Raw genomic sequence first — 22,785 nt, 5'->3', positions numbered from 1 at the left:
TCTCATCCACAACAGACTGCATACTTGCCCCTCTTTCCAAAACTCTTGCATTCACCTCCCTAACAACCCCATCCATAAACAAATTAAGCAGCCTTGGAGACATCACACACCCCCGCCGCAAACCTACATTCACTGAGAACCAATCACTTTCCTCTCTTCCTACACGTACACATGCCTTACATCCTCGATAAGAACTTTTCACTGCTTCTAACAACTTGCCTCCCACACCATATATTCTTAATACCTTCCACAGAGCATCTCTATCAACTCTATCATATGCCTTCTCCAGATCCATAAATGCTACATACAAATCCATTTGTTTTTCTAAGTATTTCTCGCATATATTCTTCAAAGCAGACACCTGATCCACACATCCTCTACCACTTCTGAAACCACACTGCTCTTCTCCAATCTGATGCTCTGTACATGCCTTCACCCTCTCAATCAATACCCTCCCCTATAATTTACCAGGAATACTCAACAAACTTATACCTCTGTAATTTGAGCACTCACTCTTATCCTCTTTGCCTTTGTACAATCGCACTATGGAAGCATTCCGCCAATCCTCAGGCACCTCACTATGAATCATACATACATTGAATAACCTTACCATCCAGTCAACAATACAGTCACCCCCTTTTTTAATAAATTCCACTGCATTGCCATCCAAACCTGATGCTTTGGCGGCTTTCATCTTCCGTAAAGCTTTTACTACCTCTTCTCTATTTACCAAATCATTTTCCCCAACCCTCTCACTTTGCACACTACCTCGACCAAGACACCCCACATCTGCCACTCTATCATCAAACACATTCAACAAACCTTCAAAATACTCACTCCATCTCCTCACATCACCACTACTTGTTATCACCTCCCCATTTGCCCCCTTCACCGAAGTTTATATATATATATATATATATATATATATATATATATATATATATATATATATATATATATATATACATATATATACATATATATATATATATATATATATATATATATATATATATATATATATATATATATATATATATATATATTTTTTTTTTTTTTTTTTTATACCTCGTTGCTGTCTCCCGCGGTTGCGAGGTAGCGCAAGGAAACAAACGAAAGAAATGGCCCAACCCCCCATACACATGTACATACACACGTCCACACACGCAAATATACATACCTACACAGCTTTCCATGGATTACCCCGGACGCTTCACATGCCTTGATTCAATCCACTGACAGCACGTCAACCCCTGTATACCACATCGTTCCAATTCACTCTATTCCTTGCCCTCCTTTCACCCTCCTGCATGTTCAGGCCCCGATCACACAAAATCCTTTTCACTCCATCTTTCCACCTCCAATTTGGTCTCCCTCTTCTCCTCGTTCCCTCCACCTCCGACACATATATCCTCTTGGTCAATCTTTCCTCACTCATTCTCTCCATGTGCCCAAACCATTTCAAAACACCCTCTTCTGCTCTCTCAACCACGCTCTTTTTATTTCCACACATCTCTCTTACCCTTACGTTACTTACTCGATCAAACCACCTCACACCACACATTGTCCTCAAACATCTCATTTCCAGCACCTCCATCCTCCTGCGCACAACTCTATCCATAGCCCACGCCTCGCAACCATACAACATTGTTGGAACCACTATTCCTTCAAACATACCCATTTTTGCTTTCCGAGATAATGTTCTCGACTTCCACACATTTTTCAAGGCTCCCAAAATTTTCGCCCCCTCCCCCACCCTATGATCCACTTCCGCTTCCATGGTTCCATCCGCTGCCAGATCCACTCCCAGATATCTAAAACACTTCACTTCCTCCAGTTTTTCTCCATTCAAACTCACCTCCCAATTGACTTGACCCTCAACCCTACTGTACCTAATAACCTTGCTCTTATTCACATTTATATATATATATATATATATATATATATATATATATATATATATATATATATATATATATATATATATATATATATATATATATTACATATTTCAGCAAACCACGTCCCATGACATTCTCACTTCAAATAACTCCCTGATCCGAACACTCCTCATCTGCCACCCTGTCATGTCATCAAGCACACTCAATAGTCCTTCAGAACACTATATCCATTTCTTCTTTCCCTCATCTCTGCCGTTTACCACTTCCCCATTTGCCCGCATCACCGAGGCTCCCATCTGTTCTCTTGTTTTTACTGAAGTTTGCTAATACTTACTATCAACTTTCATTTGCCCTCATAGTAAGACCCTGTACCTTCCTTTTGTCCTCTTGTCGCTTTTTCTTGTACATCTCCCTGTCAATTGCACTCCTTCCTTGCATTAACGCCGATACATCTTCTATTTTCTCTTTCAAGAGCAATTGAGCTTCGTCATCCCACCACCCACTACCCTATTTCATATTGCTATCTAACAACCTCCGTATGCCACACGTATCTCTCACACTAGGCAGCACTGACCCCCAGAATACTTCCCATTCCTCACCCACTCCCCAAGTTTCGTCTGCTCACACCCTCTGCCATTCTACAATTAGTCTCTCATGGTAACTCTTCATGCAAGCCTCTCTTTCAAGCTCACACACTCTCACCACATAACCTACATTATGAACAAGCTGTGCATCATTCAGTTCACATGACTGAGACCCTCATACCCCTCATTATACCCCACTTTACTCACCCTACCGAAACATCCACTCAGCAACCACTGAGACAGCAACTCCCTAAACCCTTATCACTTACTGCCTCACCTCCACCACAAACACCAGACAAACAACGTCACAGAACAGACCCTGTCACTCCATAAACAAACCATTCGACTCCACAGATCCTCACCGACAAAACTAAACAACTTTGCCCCTTCGCGCTAATGGCATCGGGAACAAGCGCATAGAAATACTCAACCAACTCAGAGATCACAACCTCCGCATTAGCCTCATCCAAGAAACCAGATCTACCCTACCACTTCTCTACAACTACACAAGGATGAGGACTGGTAATTGTCTTACGTCTGTCGATAAATACAAGATCATAATATCATCTTTTTTTTATGTTGTTATCCGGCTCTAGTGCACGGCAACCCCTGCACTACCTACTTTTTCAACGAGTCTGTATCAAGTCTACATATCTCCTGCTGACGAGATCTGTATCACTTCGCAGTTGTGAGTCCCAAGTCGCCAGACGGCATAAACCAGTACCGCTGGTCCCAGGAGACGATGCGCTACACGGTGTGGAACGACGGGCACCCTCCTGGTGAGTAAGAGGCAGAGAACCTCCGTACATTTTACGTTGATGAGGTGCTCATATCATAAAACGGAAGACAGGTGAGTTATCACTTGCTCAGGCTAGAGGCAAGGAACCTGGAGTGTCAGACAGACAGACAGACCACCGCTTGAGATCAGGATCAGCACGGTCTTCGCCTGTCTCTCTGTCAGTCAGGACTTACCTTCTGTCACTCGCCTTACCATACTTTAACGTTGGGTGGTCAGACTTCGAAGCGACAGAATTATTATTCAGTCTTTAATCTCGATCTCCCACATCATTGACAGTGGAGTGGGTCAGACCTAGGCAAGCTCTCATTCCCTCACTTACATCCTAGACTTATATCTACCTAAGTAATCATGGCCTATTCATCAGCATGTGAGAACACAGGTAATTATCTAGGGATGTGTAGCTGACATATGGCTGAGCTCATTGTCTGCCTGGGAGGGAACAGACACATTTATGGTAATTGTGGGGTGTTGTACGTGACGTGAAATGTGTCTGTAATAAGATATAGCTGTGTGAAGAAGCTATTTGTACCTATGATTTGACCTTATTATTACTATCATTATTATGATGATTATCATACTTATCATTGTCATTATTATTAATTCTATTAATATCATTATTATCATTATTATTATTATTATTATTATTATTATTATTATTATTTTTATCAAAAGTGTTATAATTATTATCACTGTTACTATTTCTTTCATACCTGATCACTGTTTCCCGGGTTAGCGGGGTAGCGCCAGGGGCAGATGGATAGGCCTCAGGCGCTCACATCCATTTTTTTTATCTTTCATGTGTAATTAATGCAACGAAACCTCTGCTCTATATCCACGACCAAGCCCCACAGACCTTTTCCATGGTTTTTCTATGATTCAGTCCACTGACGGCAAGTCGACCCCTGTATATCACATCACTTCAGTTCACACTATCCCGTACACGCCTTACACCTTCCTGCATGTCAAACAGCAACTGATAGGAATACGCTTCGTCAGGAGATTCAAATAAGTGGTTTTTCTCCTCACATCGAATTTCGATGGATGAAGGGTTCCCATCCCCCATCCTGCTGTAGGTGCTGAGGTACTGGTCATGTTTTTCAACCCTGGAGAATTATACGTAGAGTGTAAAGCACGGTGACTCGTACCTGTCAACGGAGCTGAACGTATCCAAGCTCCGCGAACCCAAACCCAAGACCTGTGTCGAGTAGTTCACAGTAGCGCCCGAGGTGTCATAAGAGAAGAGTTTGCGTAAGGCATAGATGATCCAGACACCGTCCTCCATATGTGGACCAGTCAACTCGCTTCCTTCGCCATCACTTCAACCATCTGGTCCAATTCCTCAGAGCATGACTTGCCACGGATATTCAGGCCCACACACACAAAAAAGAGAATGGATGTGTTGGAAGCCGGCTTTACCAGTAGACTTATCGTCCTCAACCTAAAATGATCCCATCGATGGCGCCCCATCAACCACCCTCGTCTACCATTCCGACAGAGTCGTCATCCTCCACCTTCACTACCACCTATATGTGTTCAGTGGGACCAGTGATCAACCTTTACCGCTCAGCAACGTCATGTACCACAACAAGTCTCTTACTCATTTCCAAAACGACTCTACATCCCAACCCTCAGCAAGCCTTGCACCTCGGCTCCAGAACAACCCTTGATCTTAGCCCCACAATAACTCCGCACAGGGTAAGTATGCCAAAGGACATGACACAGTCACTGGCTATACGTATTTCTTGGGCCATCCATACAAACATACAAAGACAGGCGCACACTCAAGACTGAGGCACGTTGTTGCAGCACGTCTCACAGTGGGCTATCGAATCCTTTCGACGGTAGTCGACAGCCAACCTATTCAGACAAATGTTTCCTTCGCCAACAGAACGGACGAGGGAATGCCCTTCCATTGTTATGGTTCCCATATGTATAACCGCGAACAGGTATGAAAGTAAAGAGAACAGAAGATTATCTGTTACCATAGCAGTCATTATCTTATATCATCATTATCATTTTGCAAATGATAATAGTATCGTGTGTCACTTATATCTTGCGAATTTAGGGAACATTTGTGTCTTTTACAGATACAGGCAACTTCAGTGCCTCTAGATGGACGAGGAAGGAGGGAGTCAAGCTGGACATCGCGTGCGACATCAACGACCAACTCAACATTAAGGACAATAAAGGTATGATGCGATCTTTATGTTCACTACAGCATCTGTGGGGTAGAGATGTGAGGAGGAGTGAGGGATGTGTGTGTCTTCGTAGATAAAGACATTTAACGATGATTTGACATGGAAGGTGATACGTTTTTTTTTTTTTTAATTTTCCAAAAGAAGGAACAGAGAAGGGGGCCAGGTGAGGATTTTCCCTCTAAGGCCCAGTCCTCTGTTCTTAACGCTACCTCGCAAATGCGGGAAATGGCGAATCGTATGAAAAAAAAAAAAAAAAAAATATATATATATATATATATATATATATATATATATATATATATATATATATATATATATATATATATATATATATTAGAAAGGATCACAATTTTGCGAGTGATCAAGATATTCCTATGAGTTCATTAGGCTATGGTTTAAGTTTTGTGTGTTCTAACAGAGAAGCCAGCTGTGTTGATGTCACAAAGTCTTTCTGTAATTTAGAAAAAAAATATAGTAATTTAAGTAATGATGATATTAATATCTGTAAGGTTTAGTGTATGCCAGTTTGTCAAAACCAGTGGAAGCTAATTGCCCTAAAAGACTCATAAGAGCTATTAACACCTTAAAAAAAGACAAGGATATACATATAACTAAAGCAGATAAGGCTAACACTGTTGTGATCTTAGACAAAAGTAACTATTTATCTAAAATGAATGATCTTCTAAATGAAAACACAACATATTTACTTAGTAAAAATCCCTTGGAAGCAGTTCTCACTTCAATAAAGAAATGAAGTTGTTGTTGAAAGGTAACATTTCTCTTATCAAAAATTTGTCATCTTTGTCCCCTTCATTGTCATATATGTATGGACTTATCAAAACACATAAACAGAATTTTCCAGCAAGACCTATAGTGAGTTCAGTAGGCTCCATCACATATAAATTGTCAAAATGGTTAGTTTCCTTATTAAGTCCTTTAGTGGGTAAGGTATCAAATTCTAATATCATGAACAATGTAGATTTAGTCAACAAGCTAAACAATATCATTGTTAATTTTGATTTCAAACTAGTAAGCTTTGATGTTTCCTCACTTTTCACTAAAGTTCCAGTTGATGACCTTTTAGAATATTTATTTGAGGTCTTGGATGATATTCATTTACCTGTTTCAAAGTCTAATTCCATTGAACTGATAAAATTGTGTACAAAAGACTGTGTATTTCAATTTAATGGAGATTATTATGCTAAAAAATTTGGTATGGTAATGGGTAACCCTCTTTCACCTGTACTAAGTACTCTTTATATGGAATTTTTTGAAACAAAATTACTAAAGGATATCTTACCTTCTAATGCAATCTGGTTTAGGTATGTAGATGATGTTCTTTGTGTTTGGCCAACAAATGAAAATTTACAAATATTTCTCCCCTTACTTAACAATTTATTACCTTCCATCAAATTTAATGTAAAAATGAAAATAATGGTATGTTACAATTTTTAGATTGCATGATCCATAGACAATGAAACAAGTTTAAGTTTAGCATATACAGAGAACCCACCAATGTATGCTCATATATCCATTATTACTCATCCCAACATGACAGAGTTAAATTATCATCATTTCAATCTATGTTCCTTCGGGCATTACGTATTTGCAGTCCAGAGTTTATTGATGATGAGTTTGACAAGATATATTCTATTGGATCTAAGTTAAAGTACCCTAGATCTTTCATTGATAAATCCCTTAAGTTAGCAAAGAAATCATTTTATAGAGGTGAGCCCAAACCTCCCATTGACACCAAGAATCTTTTAGTTCTCCCTTTTGATAATAATTTCACTTTACTTCCCATGTTGCTTAAATCCTTTAATGTAAATGTTGCCTTTAGCAACAATAATACTATAAAGAATATCTTAATCAGGAATTCACCAGAAAATTCTCTTGGTTGCATCTATAAAGTTCCTTGTGGAAATTGTGATAAATTCTATGTTGGTCAGACTGGTAATGATCATTCTGTTAGACTTAAGCAACATAAATATAGTATAAGAACGGGACAAGAATCAAATGCCTTGTTTAATCGCGTTAAAAACTATGATCATTGTACTGACTGGAGTAATGCCATGTCAATTATTAACTCTATTACCAAGAGAAATATCATTGAATCTTCTATTATCAAATACACAAAGAATTATAATCTTAATATTAGTGATGGTCTATACAAATTAGGTAACTTTATTGTTGATAAAATTTGTAAAATGATAAGTTTATGAACGCTCGTTGTATGTTTTGGACAATCACATGTTTACCAAATGGCGTCCTAGCTTCGTCTCTTCGATGTATATCAACTGACTGGTATATTTCTCTCTTGTGTCTCCCCTGATGATGGGACTATTACACGAAAGTGCACTTGGGAACTTTTCGTGTTTCATTTTTTTTTTTTTCTTTTTTTCCAAAAGAAGGAACAGAGAAGAGGGCCAGGTGAGGATATTCCCTCAAAGGCCCAGTCCTCTGTTCTTAACGCTACCTCGCTATCGCGGGAAATGGCGAATAGTATGAATATATATATATATATATATATATATATATATATATATATATATATATATATATATATATGTATATATAATATATTTTTTTTTTTATTATACTTTGTCGCTGTCTCCCGCGTTTGCGAGGTAGCGCAAGGAAACAGACGAAAGAAATGGCCCAACCGCCCCCCCCCCCTCATACACATGTATATACATACGTCCACACACGCAAATATACATACCTACATAGCTTTCCATGGTTTACCCCAGACGCTTCACATGCCTTGATTCAATCCACTGACAGCACGTCAACCCCGGTATACCACATCGCTCCAATTCACTCTATTTCTAGCCCTCCTTTCACCCTCCTGCATGTTCAGGCCCCGATCACACAAAATCTTTTTCACTCCATCTCTCCACCTCCAATTTGGTCTCCCTCTTCTCCTCGTTCCCTCCACCTCCGACACATATATCCTCTTGGTCAATCGTTGCTCACTCATTCTCTCCATGTGCCCAAACCACTTCAAAACACCCTCTTCTGCTCTCTCAACCACGCTCTTTTTATTTCCACACATCTCTCTTACCCTTACGTTACTCACTCGATCAAACCACCTCACACCACACATTGTCCTCAAACATCTCATTTCCAGCACATCCATCCTCCTGCGCACAACTCTATCCATAGCCCACGCCTCGCAACCACACAACATTGTTGGAACCACTATTCCTTCAAACATACCCATTTTTGCTTTCCGAGATAATGTTCTCGACTTCCACACATTCTTCAAGGCCCCCAGAATTTTCGCCCCCTCCCCCACCCTATGATCCACTTCCGCTTCCATTGTTCCATCCGCTGCCAGATCCACTCCCAGATATCTAAAACACTTCACTTCCTCCAGTTTTTCTCCATTCAAACTCACCTCCCAATTGACTTGACCCTCAACCCTACTGTACCTAATAACCTTGCTCTTATTCACATTTACTCTTAACTTTCTTCTTCCACACACTTTACCAAACTCAGTCACCAGCTTCCGCAGTTTCTCACATGAATCAGCCACCAGTGCTGTATCATAAGCGAACAACAACTGACTCACTTCCCAAGCTCTCTCATCCCCAACAGACTTCATACTTGCCCCTCTTTCCAAAACTCTTGCATTTACCTCCCTAACAACCCCATCCATAAACAAATTAATCAACCATGGAGACATCACACACCCCTGCCGCAAACCTACATTCACTGAGAACCAATCACTTTCCTCTCTTCCTACACGTACACATGCCTTACATCCTCGATAAAAACTTTTCACTGCTTCTAACAACTTTCCTCCCACACCATATATTCTTAATACCTTGCACAGAGCATCTCTATCAACTCTATCATATGCCTTCTCCAGATCCATAAATGCTACATACAAATCCATTTGCTTTTCTAAGTATTTCTCACATACATTCTTCAAAGCAAACACCTGATCCACACACACACACACACACACACACACATATATATATATATATATATATATATATATACACACAAACAAGTCAAGGATCAGGAGAAATAGTATGCACCACGTGGAAGGGGGCTCGAATCCTTGCCGTTAGAGGGGATTAGGTACACACCCACACCCACACATATACCTATACATAATTTACCGCGGTAGCGATGTAGCGTCTAGAACAGAGGACTGAGCTAAAGAGGGAATATCCTCATTTGGCCCTCTTTTTTGTTCCATCTTTTGGAAAAGTAAAATACTAGAGGGGAGGATTTCCAGTCCCCCGTCCCCTTCCCTTTAAGTCGCCTTCTACGACACGCTTGGAATACATGGAAAGTATTCTTTCTTCCCTATCCCTAGGGATATTGTGCTCTGGTCTGGTACTGATCTATCCGTTTTGTCGTGGCTTATAAGAGGTGGCGGTAAGCAGGAAGGGTCGGGTAGTTCAGCGCCAGCAGCAAGCGGTTCACTCTCCTGACGGCGTTAGTGATGGCCTTCTTCTCCTTCTTTGTATAGGGATCGATGACTTCCCTGGCGATGCGTCTGAAGGATCCCGACAGATGGGACAATACGCAGGACAACCGACCTTCGTCCTCTGGCACCCTGGGGGAGATTTACTGGTTTTAACACACACACACACACACACACACACACACACACACACTGTCCGCTGCTGTTCCCGGGTGTGGGAAGGTTGTGTTAGTGGTTCGATGCAGGAGGCCTGACCCTCAACCATGATCGTGGGACTTTTCCAGTCAAGATGAAGTCTGACGTGAGGGATTCGAGGTACATGAGTTTACATGAGAGACAGACATCAGTGGGCCTGACTAGCCCACGACTGGGTTGTCTATTGAAAAAAATGACAAAAAAAAAGTCTGTAATGAGATGAAGTGCTTCATGAGGGATTCGAAGCAGTGTCAAGATATAGCAGTTCGTATGGGATTTGAAGTAGCATCTGAATGTAGCAGTTCATGAGGGATTTGAAGCAGTGTCGAAATGAAGCATTTCGTATGGGGTTTGAAGCAGAATCAGAATGTAGCAGTTAATGAGGGATTTGAAGTAGCATCAGGATGTAGCAGTTCATGAGGGGTTTGCAGCAGTGACAACATGAATCAATACATGAGGTAAACGTAACAGTGTAGGAGGGAAGTGCAGTGTGAGGTACTCCGCTTGACCATTACCTGAGGAAGTGGAGGACCTGGCGGAGATGGTGGGTGGTGTTTTGCACTAGATCCTCGTAGTGAAGCACATGGACCGGGGCAGAACTCCACAATAGCTTGTCCAGCACTAATTCCCCCCAGCGAGGGATCGCTAACGCCACGTGCTCGTGGAAGCCTGTGTAAGATTAGTTCTCTTCACTGAAATGAAGTTTTGATGGGTAAATATGTTGATTGATGTTGATTTACTTTGAACTCTATACTTGGTTCAGTTACTCGTCTTGGATGTTCACTCTGTCAGAGGGATTAAGGGCAAGATTTCTTTTTTTTTCCTTGAATAGTCTCTATAGGATTACCGTGGGTACATCTTTCGCTTTGTAGAAATGACCTCATTCCAAGAGCAGCCAACATATGACCTCACCCTCGAGAGCAGCTAACATATTGACCTTCGCTCAAGAGATAGCCAATATATGACCTCAACCTAAGAGCAGCAAACATATTGACCTTAACCGAAGAGGTAACCAACGAATGACCTCACCCTCGAGAAGAGCCAATACAACCCTTACAGTTCTGTCCAGTGTAGTCATCTGTGGATGGCTGATGTGGGTGGAAGTCAGCAGAAACAACTGGGATAAAGAGAGCATATATGGTACTTTTGTTTGGACAAAAAAACAGAATAGAGAAAAAATGAGGAAAGAAAAAGGAAAAAGATATGAATGTTTTCTAAGAGGCAACTGTTAGCTGTTCATAAAGACACGAAACTGGAAAGAGTTCCAATGCTTAGCGGTACAGGGAAAGAGAGAGAAATGACAACGGTTCATCTTTGAGTTCTAAAGCTTAATTGTGTAGAGAAAGAAAGAGACGTCACAACTGCCCAGCCTAGAGTTTTACACTCGTTGGAAGCCATCCTTAAATCATCTTTACTATCATACAACTTTGACAGTCTGTGTGGTTTACGAACTAATAATTTCTTCGCAGCGTTTATTCCATTCTTTAAGTGCTCTTATGCCATAGACGAACCTCTTTACATGTTGTCAGAGTCCCTTCTTTAATTCTATGTTAAGGCCTTTTGTTGTTCTATCCTGCCTCTTTCGAAGAACTGTTCACTGTGGGCGTGTGTGTGTGTGTGTGTGTGTGTGTGTGTGTGTGTGTGTGTTGTTGTTGTTGTTGTTGTTGTTGTTGTTGGGCAGCTATAATTTCAACGAACAAACATTTATAAAGGGATGCTTATGAGGAAAGACGTACATACATTTAGCTCACATCACCCCCCTCCCCGGCAACAGACCATCTACAATGATGACTCACTTGAAGTAGCAAAACTCTCCTTGGGCATCGAGGCTGTGTGTTTGTTCGTCTTGGACATCTTAAAGTTCCAGGATGAGATGAAGGCTCTGCTCCATACCAAGAAAAGAAAACATGGAATTAGAATGATAAGTTAAAAGAGAAAACAAAGATACAAAGTGAATTTGTCAAAGTCAAGATGAAGCTTCGAAAGTGATTTGACACGGGTTTTGTCCTCATGTCAATTAGATTCGATTTTCTGGTTAGCTCCAAACCAGTCTCCTTCTATTGTTTCAGATTTGTTTACAACCGAAACTGACATGATCTATCGTGAGATATAGACACACATCACTCAAAAGATTGAAATGTTTCAGTCAAAGACAGAGAAGAGCTCCATCAATACCTCAGAGTTCGAAGCGATGGTAATGTGTACACGCAGGTGTGCATCGACTTGAAGTAGATGGAAAGAAAGAATTCAGGCGGCGAATTAGGAAAAACACTTCTCATATTACTGGAGGCAACGGAGGTAAGGTCTTACCTAGTAAGTCCGGAGGAATAAAAGATACAAAGGAGGTTAAAAGAAGGCAAAGGACGAGGGAGATTAACCCTCATTAAAGGACGGTCTGAACTTCCATGAAGAGAGTGATAAGTGTAAGAAAGAATTGCACAGTCGTGATGATAATCAATATTTATCCAAAGGATTATCTAGTGAAATAGAACAAATTTACAAAGATTTCGATAAAGGAACAATCATTGAACAGTGAAACAAGACGGTAACTTTCTAATTATGAGTGATTTTTCTTATTTTCCCTGAGGTTTGTTGATACTCACTCATCCTAACTCTCAGTTGCCATCTTTTTCAGCCCATGCACTTTTTTCTTGCCCTTACGCCACTTTCTTTTGCACATCTCCCAATTACTCGGATTCCTTCCCAGTAAGTACCGCCATATGCTTTTTTTTCTTTCATTAACTTAATTTCGTCATCCCATCACTCACTAACCTTTTTAATCTGCCCACCTCCCACCTTCCGCATTCTCATACATTTCTTGCCTATGCCAGCACTTTCCCTGAATACCTCCCTTTCCTTACCCACTTCCTTATCATCGTCTACTCTTACCTTTTGCTATTCTACACTCGTTCCTTTCGGTATCTCTACACAAGCTTTTTTTTCCAAGCACATTCACATCAATGAGTCTCTATTACATGCCTATCATTTGGTATGTAATCCAAAAATGCCTGCTCACAATCTTTCCTTTTCCAAGTATATACTTAATTATGACTGTTCTTTTTCTTAAGCTGGGTATTCCCAATCAACAGTCTTTGTCCAACACCTTATTCCACAAGCAGTCCACGATTTCCATTCATATCACTGAAAACCCAATGGCCTCAAGTTATAACCTCAACTGCCGCATGGCCCACTTTTGCATTCCAGTCACCCATCACAAATAACCGATCTCTCGCAACAGAACCGTTGACACACTCTCTCAGCCAATAGAACTGCTGACACACTAACTCAGCTCCTAAAGCAACCGCCTCTCTTTCTCAGTTGTCCTCTTGTGGTCAGGTAAATAAGCAGTAATAATCACCCACTTCTCGTAATCCACTTACATTTTTACGCACATAATTCTGGAGCCCGCTTCCTTACACTCTATCACACACTACCACATCTCTATCTTTAGTAAGAGTGCAATCCCTTCCTCATCTCTCGCCCTCACACTAACCACTAACTTCACCCTGAAGAAATTCCCGAGTCATTCTTCCTCGCTACTCGTGAGCTTTCTTTTACTCAAAGTCAGAACATCCATTTTCCTTTCCTCAAATGTGCTACCTATCTCTCCCTTCTTCTCATCTGGGTTACATCCACACACACACACACACACACACACACACATACACATACGATACACATACACAGACACACAGACACAGACACACACACACACACACACACACACACACACACACACACACACACACACACACACACACATTCAAACGCTCAAGCCTCATTCTTCGAGGAGGATGAGCATTCCTCTCTTGCCTCCTTCTATTCCCACTTTCAGAAACTGAGATACAAGAAGGGTAGGATTTCCAGTTCCCCGCTCCCGTCCACCATGGTTTTCTTGCACGACAAGCTGAGAATGAATAGGTCGGATGTAACCGAGATAAGAAGAGAGGAGAAAGATACGTAGGTGATGTGCATAAGGAATGGAACCTGGATGTTTCAGCGCTGAGTGAAGCAAAGTTTATATGAATGGGGAAGTGATAGTTACGAATGTACTAGAGGTTAACTCAAGGGTTAGTGTGAGGGCGAGAGCTAAGTGAGAGGCAGTGCACCCGCTGAAGCACGGGGTGTGGGGATATGTGAAAGAGTGTGAGGAAGTAAACCCAGAGTAATGTAGATAAAAACAGGAGTTGTCATTTCCCTGCTAGTGAAAGTAGCACAGCATTAGGCAGCAGGGGCCTTTACAAAGGTCCAGGGTAACAATGGGTCTCTTACATGGAAAGTGGTCCTTACCCCAGGGTAGCGAGTGATACGACATCTTTGGCGAGGCTGTTTCGTCCTTAATTAAGAATTGAATTGTATTCGTCCAATGATGCCCAAAGGAGGGCGAAAGCTCTCTCTGTCTCTCTATAAGTTTTAAAAACATACTGAAAATGGCGTTTGGGAATTTATTTTTCCACCTTCCTGAAGAGCAACGAACATGTGTTCAAAAATCAGAAAAAGCCAAAGCGACAATCATTACTGCGTGCTAATTATGCCATGGCGTTCAGTGGAACATGTTTTTGGATGTTAGTATACACAGACATATCAAATGCGACGTTGCTCTGCTCTCTGACCAACTACTATAAAGGTAACAAGACTACCAGTAGCCTCTTTAAAGCCCGGACGCACAAGCGGCGGCCCGCGGGCCGCAGGTGGCCCACGACTGTGTTGTGAGGCTCGGGATGCCATGGTTGAAATTGAAGAGAACCTTTATAAAACTACTCAGATGCCATGAAGCGTTGCTTGATAAGGCTGCCATCCATGTATACTTGTTCGACTCCGCTTGCATCTGCTGACAAACATTTACTCTCATGAATTTAAGAAAGTCCAAGGCTTGATGTAGACCGAACGTCGACAGCCTGCAGCCACCTCTCTGCGTCTCGTGGTCACGAAGGAGCCATTCTCTGAATGGTGAGTAAATGGAGATCTCAGCAGTCACCAATCACTGTGAATATGTCAGTCACCAGTCATCGTAAAGATCACATCACTCACCAATCACTGTGAACGTCACATCTTCATTCAGTTACTGGATTTAATTACTCACCAATCATTCCGCACTTCCGAGGACCTTCCATCAGCTCTACTACTAGATTCCTCAGTTCCCAAAACCAGTCCCGCCAGTCGACGTCCCCGAAACCCTCCTCCTCCCTAAACAAATAGTCTCCCACATTCTTCATCCACGAGACTCGACCTTTTCAGTCAAGATTCCGGGCGACATGTTCACATGGACCTTTACCTCTCCAGTGAACCGCAGAACGCAGTTCTACAGCTCACTTGACCTACTTGGCTGGGTCGCGGATGAGGAGAATAGTTGGCAGATGATGTTTGCCCAGATCAAAGCGAGAGTTCAGACCCTTCGAAGGTAGCCCGATGGAAAGGCCATGAGTCTTCTGAACCAAAGTTCTGCCACTAGTAGGAGCGTCCGCCTCTCCCAGCATTCCTGCGGGATAAGCATAATGGTATATGACAGGAGGCTAGGATTAGGTCGTACTGTTGACAGATTTCGTTCGTACATTCTACACGTTAGTGATATGTATCTAGAGGTGATGGAGAGTAAGTCTTATTGCATTAATGATACTAAGGCATGAAGAATCGTAGTTGAAATGCAACTGGTTCTTTACGATGACGACTTACTAACACAGTTCCTTCCCTAGCAGAGTGTGTCCTGAAGAAATTACATCCATCAGTCTCATCCCAAAGAAGCTGGTGCTCTTGATGCCCTTTATGAATTATGAGACTTAGAACCACACAGTTACGTCAACACCCATAAAGGAAGCCTATTGCCTTACCCTCCTGGAGATATCTGGCGGAGGAGAAGCTCAAATGATCGCCACTCACTTTACCATCGTCATCTACCAGAGACTGCCTCACCATGGCACCACCTGTCTCCCAGTCCACCATCGACCTAGTTCTTGAATCCAGCCAACAGACACTTACAAACCCCCCGGAGCAAAGAGCCCCGGAGCAAAGAGCCCCTTTGCACCCATCAGCTTACTTGAGAAACTCTGAGTTCTCCCACTGGGCTTACCAAAGTCATCTGCTGCATCATCACTGTTTACCTTCGTCACTCAAAATGCCTCACTGCTTCGAAGATTCTTTATATATCTTCGGAACACTGAAGTCAAGAAGTCTAGTCTCTCGTTGAAGTACGACCTACTACCATCACCGAAATCCTGCAGAGGTTATGCCTTTAACTGTTCTGACACGGATGTAATAGGTTCCAATGACCTCTCACTCACTGACCTTCCAGGGTGTGCTATGTAGTTTTTGCCTTACTCATCGATCTCGTGGGGTGTGTGGTCTCATTGTAGTCTCCTGATCCCTAGTATGATAAATACAGCATCGTTCTGCGTGATGAACTCACCGTCATTGTAGATCATAATGTCTTTGAACACAGAACCGGTGAAGACGCCGGTGGCTCCCTCCAGCAGGTACCTGATCCAGGTATTGCCGGAGCCGGGGTACGATAACAACCACACCCGTTGTAAACCCTTCCCGAACCTGTCCATGAGATGTGGCAACAGTGTTCATGAAACAGAAAACGTTTTATCGTAACAATGTACAATAGTGACTTCCAGCACAAGTCAGCTACTTTCCAATGAATCTTTTTTTCTTCTCTCTTAGAATTGATCTTTCATGTTATCACTGATGATTATGACAGACTCGAATGAAAGTGAAAAGACCCTACATTAACAGAGTTCATGTAGACATTCATATCTATTTCATTCCCAGACATGGGAAAGCGTAGTATGGGACAACCTAAGACACAATATATTTGATCTAAAACCTTTGCCGAATTTAAATAAACCTCTGAAATGTGGTTTTGCTCATCTAAGGCCTTCAAAAGCCTTATCTTATATCAACTATTTCATGAAGTAACTTATCTGATAAGGGGAAAATAGTTTCACATATTTTTTTAAAGATTTATTGTCACCTATCTCAAAGGTGATAAAAATTGGTTATCCAGATGACAGCTATTTATGACCTTATCTGACTTGGTCTCACTGGTGAGTCAAGAGGTCTCAGGTCACCTTTCCTGGTGTCGCATACTTTAGTTTCGACAGGTCATTATTACGAGTGACCTGCCTCTCTACCTGACTCAAGGCCTCATAGAGATACAGTGATGAGTGACCTGTCCAGTTCTTGCCTTTTATTAGTGACCTGAATCACCACAAGGTGTCGCCGGTGATCTTCACACAGGGATGGAAAATCTGACCTGACCTAACCTAACCTGACCTGGTTTTGTAGTCGACACATAAGCTGTTCGGTTCATCGTCTTTCCACGGCTGCCAGAAGGCTGTAGACAGGTTCTGCTGGAGTAGCTCACCATCTTAAAAAGAAAGAAATTGGAGTTACTTATATTTAGTGCTGAAGGAAATTCCTTTTGACAGCAACTTCAGGAGCCTAACGGCATGCAAAGGATGAATGGATCAGAATGACTGAGGACATGGTTAGTGCAGACAGCATACATATATCTAACAATGTGGATAGGGAGCTGTGGTTTTGGTGCGTAACACATGACAGCTAAAGACTGAGTGTGAATGAATGTGGCCATTTTTGTCTTTTTCTGGCGCTACCCCGCTGAAGGAGACAGACGAAAGAAATGGCCCAACCCACCCCCATACACATGTATATACATACGTCCACACACGCAAATATACATACCTACACAGCTTTCCATGGTTTACCCCAGACGCTTCACATGCCTTGATTCAATCCACTGACAGCACGTCAACCCCAGTATACCACATCGCTCCAATTCACTCTATTCCTTGCCCTCCTTTCACCCTCCTGCATGTTCAGGCCCCGATCACAAAATCTTTTTCACTCCATCTTTCCACCTCCAATTTGGTCTCCCTCTTCTCCTCGTTCCCTCCACCTCCGACACATATATCCTCTTGGTCAATCTTTCCTCACTCATTCTCTCCATCTGACCAAACCATTTCAAAACACCCTCTTCTGCTCTCTCAACCACGCTCTTTTTATTTCCACACATCTCTCTTACCCTTACGTTACTTACTCGATCAAACCACCTCACACCACACATTGTCCTCAAACATCTCATTTCCAGCACATCCATCCTCCTGCGCACAACTCTATCCATAGCCCACGCCTCGCAACCATACAACATTGTTGGAACCACTATTCCTTCAAACATACCCATTTTTGCTTTCCGAGATAATGTTCTCGACTTCCACACATTCTTCAAGGCTCCCAGAGTTCTCGCCCCCTCCCCCACCCTATGATCCACTTCCGCTTCCATGGTTCCATCCGCTGCCAGATCCACTCCCAGATATCTAAAACACTTCACTTCCTCCAGTTTTTCTCCATTCAAACTCACCTCCCAATTGACTTGACCCTCAACCTTACTGTACCTAATAACCTTGCTCTTATTCACATTTACTCTTAACTTTCTTCTTTCACACACTTTACCAAACTCAGTCACCAGCTTCTGCAGTTTCTCACATGAATCAGCCACCAGCGCTGTATCATCAGCGAACAACAATTGACTCACTTCTCAAGTTCTCTCATCCCCAACAGACTTCATACTTGCCCCTCTTTCCAAAACTCTTGCATTCACCTCCCTAACAACCCCATCCATAAACAAATTAAACAACCATGGAGACATCACACACCCCTGCCGCAAACCTACATTCACTGAGAACCAATCACTTTCCTCTCTTCCTACACGTACACATGCCTTACATCCTCGATAAAAACTTTTCACTGCTTCTAACAACTTGCCTCCCACACCATATATTCTTAATACCTTCCACAGAGCATCTCTATCAACTCTATTATATATATATATATATATATATATATATATATATATATATATATATATATATATATATATATATATATATATACATCGATGGGCAGATATATACATACACCACGGCTGAGATTCGAACCCTGGACTGGGTGCCTGGCTGCCTCGGCAACACGGAGGTTATAAGACACACCTGGATTCTGGTATCTATACGTGTGTCCCAACCTTAAGTGGGTGGGAGTAGCTTGGACTTCCATCTACCGCGGCTCTGATGGTATTTGAACACATAGATACTAAAAGTGCCGCTTACCTTTTCTCTCCATCACTCTGCTGTGTAGAGTTTCCAGGAGATTGCTCACCTGACGATTTTCTGAGGAGAGGCAAATTCACCATATCAAAAAGAGAGCAAAATTGTATTTAAGTATTAAAGATATTTCCAAAAACTTGTAGTTGATTCTGATATGATTTTAAACTTTCATGCATATTGGAAATACTTTGATTCTTTTTATAGACCTTAAGGAAGATTTTTACAAAGTTAAGGACCTATATGAATCTTGGAATTTCCTGTGACAATTTGACTATTTCATTTCTTAATTTTCAAACAATTCCTGATACTTTTCATGTAAATCAATTGCTATTTCGTCATAACTCTTTTTTTTTGAAAACCAGCATTACTGTAATTACCTCACAGTTCCCTTGGTAATTTAGAAAAGAAAGTTTTACTGGAATGAATTTTGTCTCTTTTTAGAATTTGGATTCTCTAATTCTAAATCCTAGGATTCTTCTAAGATGTATATCAACATTACTAATTCAAAAAAACCAACATAACAATGAAATTTAGAACATCATAAACTGCATGGTAATAAGAATGTATATCTATCGAGGATGTAAGGCATGTGTACGTGTAGGAAGAGAGGAAAGTGATTGGTTCTCAGTGAATGTAGGTTTGCGCCAGGGGTGTGTGATGTCTCCATGGTTGTTTAATTTGTTTATGGATGGGGTTGTAAGGGAGGTAAATGCAAGAGTCCTGGAAAGAGGGGCAAGTATGAAGTCTGTTGGGGATGAGAGAGCTTGGGAAGTGAGTCAGTTGTTGTTCGCTGATGATACAGCGCTGGTGGCTGATTCATGTGAGAAACTGCAGAAGCTGGTGACTGAGTTTGGTAAAGTGTGTGGAAGAAGAAAGTTGAGAGTAAATGTGAATAAGAGCAAGGTTATTAGGTACAGTAGGGGTGAGGGTCAAGTCAATTGGGAGGTGAGTTTGAATGGAGAAAAACTGGAGGAAGTGAAGTGTTTTAGATATCTGGGAGTGGATCTGTCAGCGGATGGAACCATGGAAGCGGAAGTGGATCATAGGGTGGGGGAGGGGGCGAAAATTTTGGGAGCCTTGAAAAATGTGTGGAAGTCGAGAACATTATCTCGGAAAGCAAAAATGGGTATGTTTGAGGGAACAGTGGTTCCAACAATGTTGTATGGTTGCGAGGCGTGGGCTATGGATAGAGATGTGCGCAGGAGGATGGATGTGCTGGAAATGAGATGTTTGAGGACAATGTGTGGTGTGAGGTGGTTTGATCGAGTAAGTAACGTAAGGGTAAGAGAGATGTGTGGAAATAAAAAGAGCGTGGTTGAGAGAGCAGAAGAGGGTGTTTTGAAATGGTTTGGGCACATGGAGAGAATGAGTGAGGAGAGATTGACCAAGAGGATATATGTGTCGGAGGTGGAGGGAACGAGGAGAAGAGGGAGACCAAATTGGAGGTGGAAAGATGGAGTGAAAAAGATTTTGTGTGATCGGGGCCTGAACATGCAGGAGGGTGAAAGGAGGGCAAGAAATAGAGTGAATTGGAGTCATGTGGTATACAGGGGTTGACGTGCTGTCAGTGGATTGAAGCAAGGCATGTGAAGCGTCTGGGGTAAACCATGGGAAGCTGTGTAGGTATGTATATTTGCGTGTGTGGACGTGTGTATGTACATGTGTATGGGGGGGGGGGCCATTTCTTTCGTCTGTTTCCTTGCGCTACCTCGCAAACGCGGGAGACAGCGACAAAGTATAAAAAAAAAAAAAAAAAAAAAAAAAAAAATCTATCTATCTATCTATCTATCTATCTATCTATCTATCTATCTATCTATATATATATATATATATATATATATATATATATATATATATATGTATATATATATATATATATATATATATATATATATATATATATATATATATATATATATATATATATATATATATATGTATATATATATTATCCCTGGGGATAGGGGAGAAAGAATACTTCCCACGCATTCCTCACGTGTCGTAGAAGGCGACTAAAGGGGACGGGAGCGGGGGGCCAGAAACCCTCCCCTCCTTGTATTTTAACTTTCTAAAAGGGGAAACAGAAGAAGGAGTCACGCGAGGAGTGCTCATCCTTCTCGAAGGCTCAGATTGGGGTGTCTAAATGTGTGTGGATGTAACCAAGATGAGAAAAAAGGAGAGATAGGTAGTATGTTTGAGGAAAGGAACCTGGATGTTTTGGCTCTGAGTGAAACGAAGCTCAAGGGTAAAGGGGAAGAGTGGTTTGGGAATGTCTTGGGAGTAAAGTCAGGGGTTAGTGAGAGGACAAGAGCAAGGGAAGGAGTAGCACTACTCCTGAATCAGGAGTTGTGGGAGTATGTGATAGAGTGTAAGAAAGTAAATTCTAGATTGATATGGGTAAAACTGAAAGTTGATGGAGAGAGATGGGTGATTATTGGTGCATATGCACCTGGGCATGAGAAAAAAGATCATGAGAGGCAAGTGTTTTGGGAGCAGCTGAATGAGTGTGTTAGTGGTTTTGATGCACAAGACCGGGTTATAGTGATGAGTGATTTGAATGCAAAGGTGAGTAATGTGGCAGTTGAGGGAATAATTGGTATACATGGAGTGTTCAATGTTGTAAATGGAAATGGTAAAGAGCTTGTAGATTTATGTGCTGAAAAAGGACTGGTGATTGGGAATACCTGGTTTAAAAAGCGAGATATACATAAGTATACGTATGTAAGTAGAAGAGATGGCCAGAGAGCGTTATTGGATTACGTGTTAATTGATAGACGCACGAAAGAGAGACTTCTGGATGTTAATGTGCTGAGAGGTGCAACTGGAGGGATGTCTGATCATTATCTTGTGGAGGCTAAGGTGAAGATATGTGGGGGTTTTCAGAAAAGAAGAGAGAATGTTTGGGTGAAGAGAGTGGTGAGAGTAAGTGAGCTTGGGATGGAGACTTGTGTGAGGAAGTACCAGGAGAGACTGAGTACAGAATAGAAAAAGGTGAGAACAAAGGAGGTAAGGGGAGTGGGGGAGGAATGGGATGTATTTAGGGAAGCCGTGATGGAGTGCGCAAAAGATGCTTGTGGCATGAGAAGCGTGGGAGGTGGGTTGATTAGAAAAGGTAGTGAGTTGTGGAATGAAGAAGTAAGATTGTTAGTGAAAGAGAAGAGAGAGGCATTTGAACGATTTTTGCAGGGAAAAAATGCAAATGAGTGGGAGAGGTATAAAAGAAAGAGACAGGAGGTCAAGAGAAAGATGCAAGAGGTGAAAAAGAGGGCAAATGAGAGTTGGGGTGAGAGAGTATCATAAAATTTCAGGGAGAATAAAAAGATGTTTTGGAAGGAGGTAAATAAAGTGCGTAAGACAAGGGAGGAAATGGGAACTTCAGTGAAGGGGGCTAATGGGGAGGTGATAACAAGTAGTGGTGATGTGAGAAGGAGATGGAGTGAGTATTTTGAAGGTTTGTTGAATGTGTTTGATGATAGAGTGGCAGATATAGGGTGTTTTGGTCGAGGTGGTGTGCAAAGTGAGAGGGTTAGGGAAAATGATTT

At 41.7% G+C, this 22,785-nt stretch overlaps 2 protein-coding genes across 2 annotated transcripts in view; one reads left to right on the top strand and one right to left on the bottom strand.

Moving 5' to 3' along the window:
• LOC139757129 (uncharacterized) overlaps window positions 1-22,785 on the top strand; it is a 98,495-nt gene that overhangs the window by 18,990 nt on the left and 56,720 nt on the right. The window contains exons 4-5 of the mRNA XM_071677231.1: window positions 3,172-3,264; window positions 5,372-5,473. Of these exons, the coding sequence (XP_071533332.1) occupies window positions 3,172-3,264; window positions 5,372-5,473 (195 nt within the window). The remainder of the gene's footprint in view (window positions 1-3,171; window positions 3,265-5,371; window positions 5,474-22,785) is intronic.
• Window positions 9,468-16,902, bottom strand: LOC139756985 (sialate:O-sulfotransferase 1-like). The gene is made up of 6 exons (XM_071676926.1): window positions 16,525-16,902; window positions 15,444-15,600; window positions 14,790-15,064; window positions 11,918-12,037; window positions 10,637-10,790; window positions 9,468-10,058 (listed from the first exon to the last, which is right to left on the bottom strand). The coding sequence occupies exons 1-6, from the start codon at window positions 16,667-16,669 to the stop codon at window positions 9,863-9,865; spliced, it is 1,047 nt and encodes a 348-aa protein (XP_071533027.1). The 5' UTR covers window positions 16,670-16,902; the 3' UTR covers window positions 9,468-9,862.

The sequence above is a fragment of the Panulirus ornatus genome, chromosome 24 (genome assembly GCF_036320965.1).
Source record: "Panulirus ornatus isolate Po-2019 chromosome 24, ASM3632096v1, whole genome shotgun sequence".
Classification (NCBI taxonomy): Eukaryota; Metazoa; Arthropoda; class Malacostraca; order Decapoda; family Palinuridae; genus Panulirus; species Panulirus ornatus.
This window is presented reverse-complemented; position numbering and strand designations above follow the sequence as displayed.

What these genes read in the sequence shown, in the direction of transcription:
- LOC139756985 (XM_071676926.1), bottom strand. Translation starts at nt 16,669, where the DNA reads ATGGACAGGTTCGGGAAGGGTTTACAACGGGTGTGGTTGTTATCGTAC. An exon ending in CTCATCCGCGACCCAGCCAA is followed by an intron (nt 15,065 to 15,443) that starts GTAGGTCAAGTG and finishes CTCACCATTCAG; the next exon opens with AGAATGGCTCCTTCGTGACC. An exon ending in GGAGAGTTTTGCTACTTCAA is followed by an intron (nt 10,791 to 11,917) that starts GTGAGTCATCAT and finishes AATCTTACACAG; the next exon opens with GCTTCCACGAGCACGTGGCG.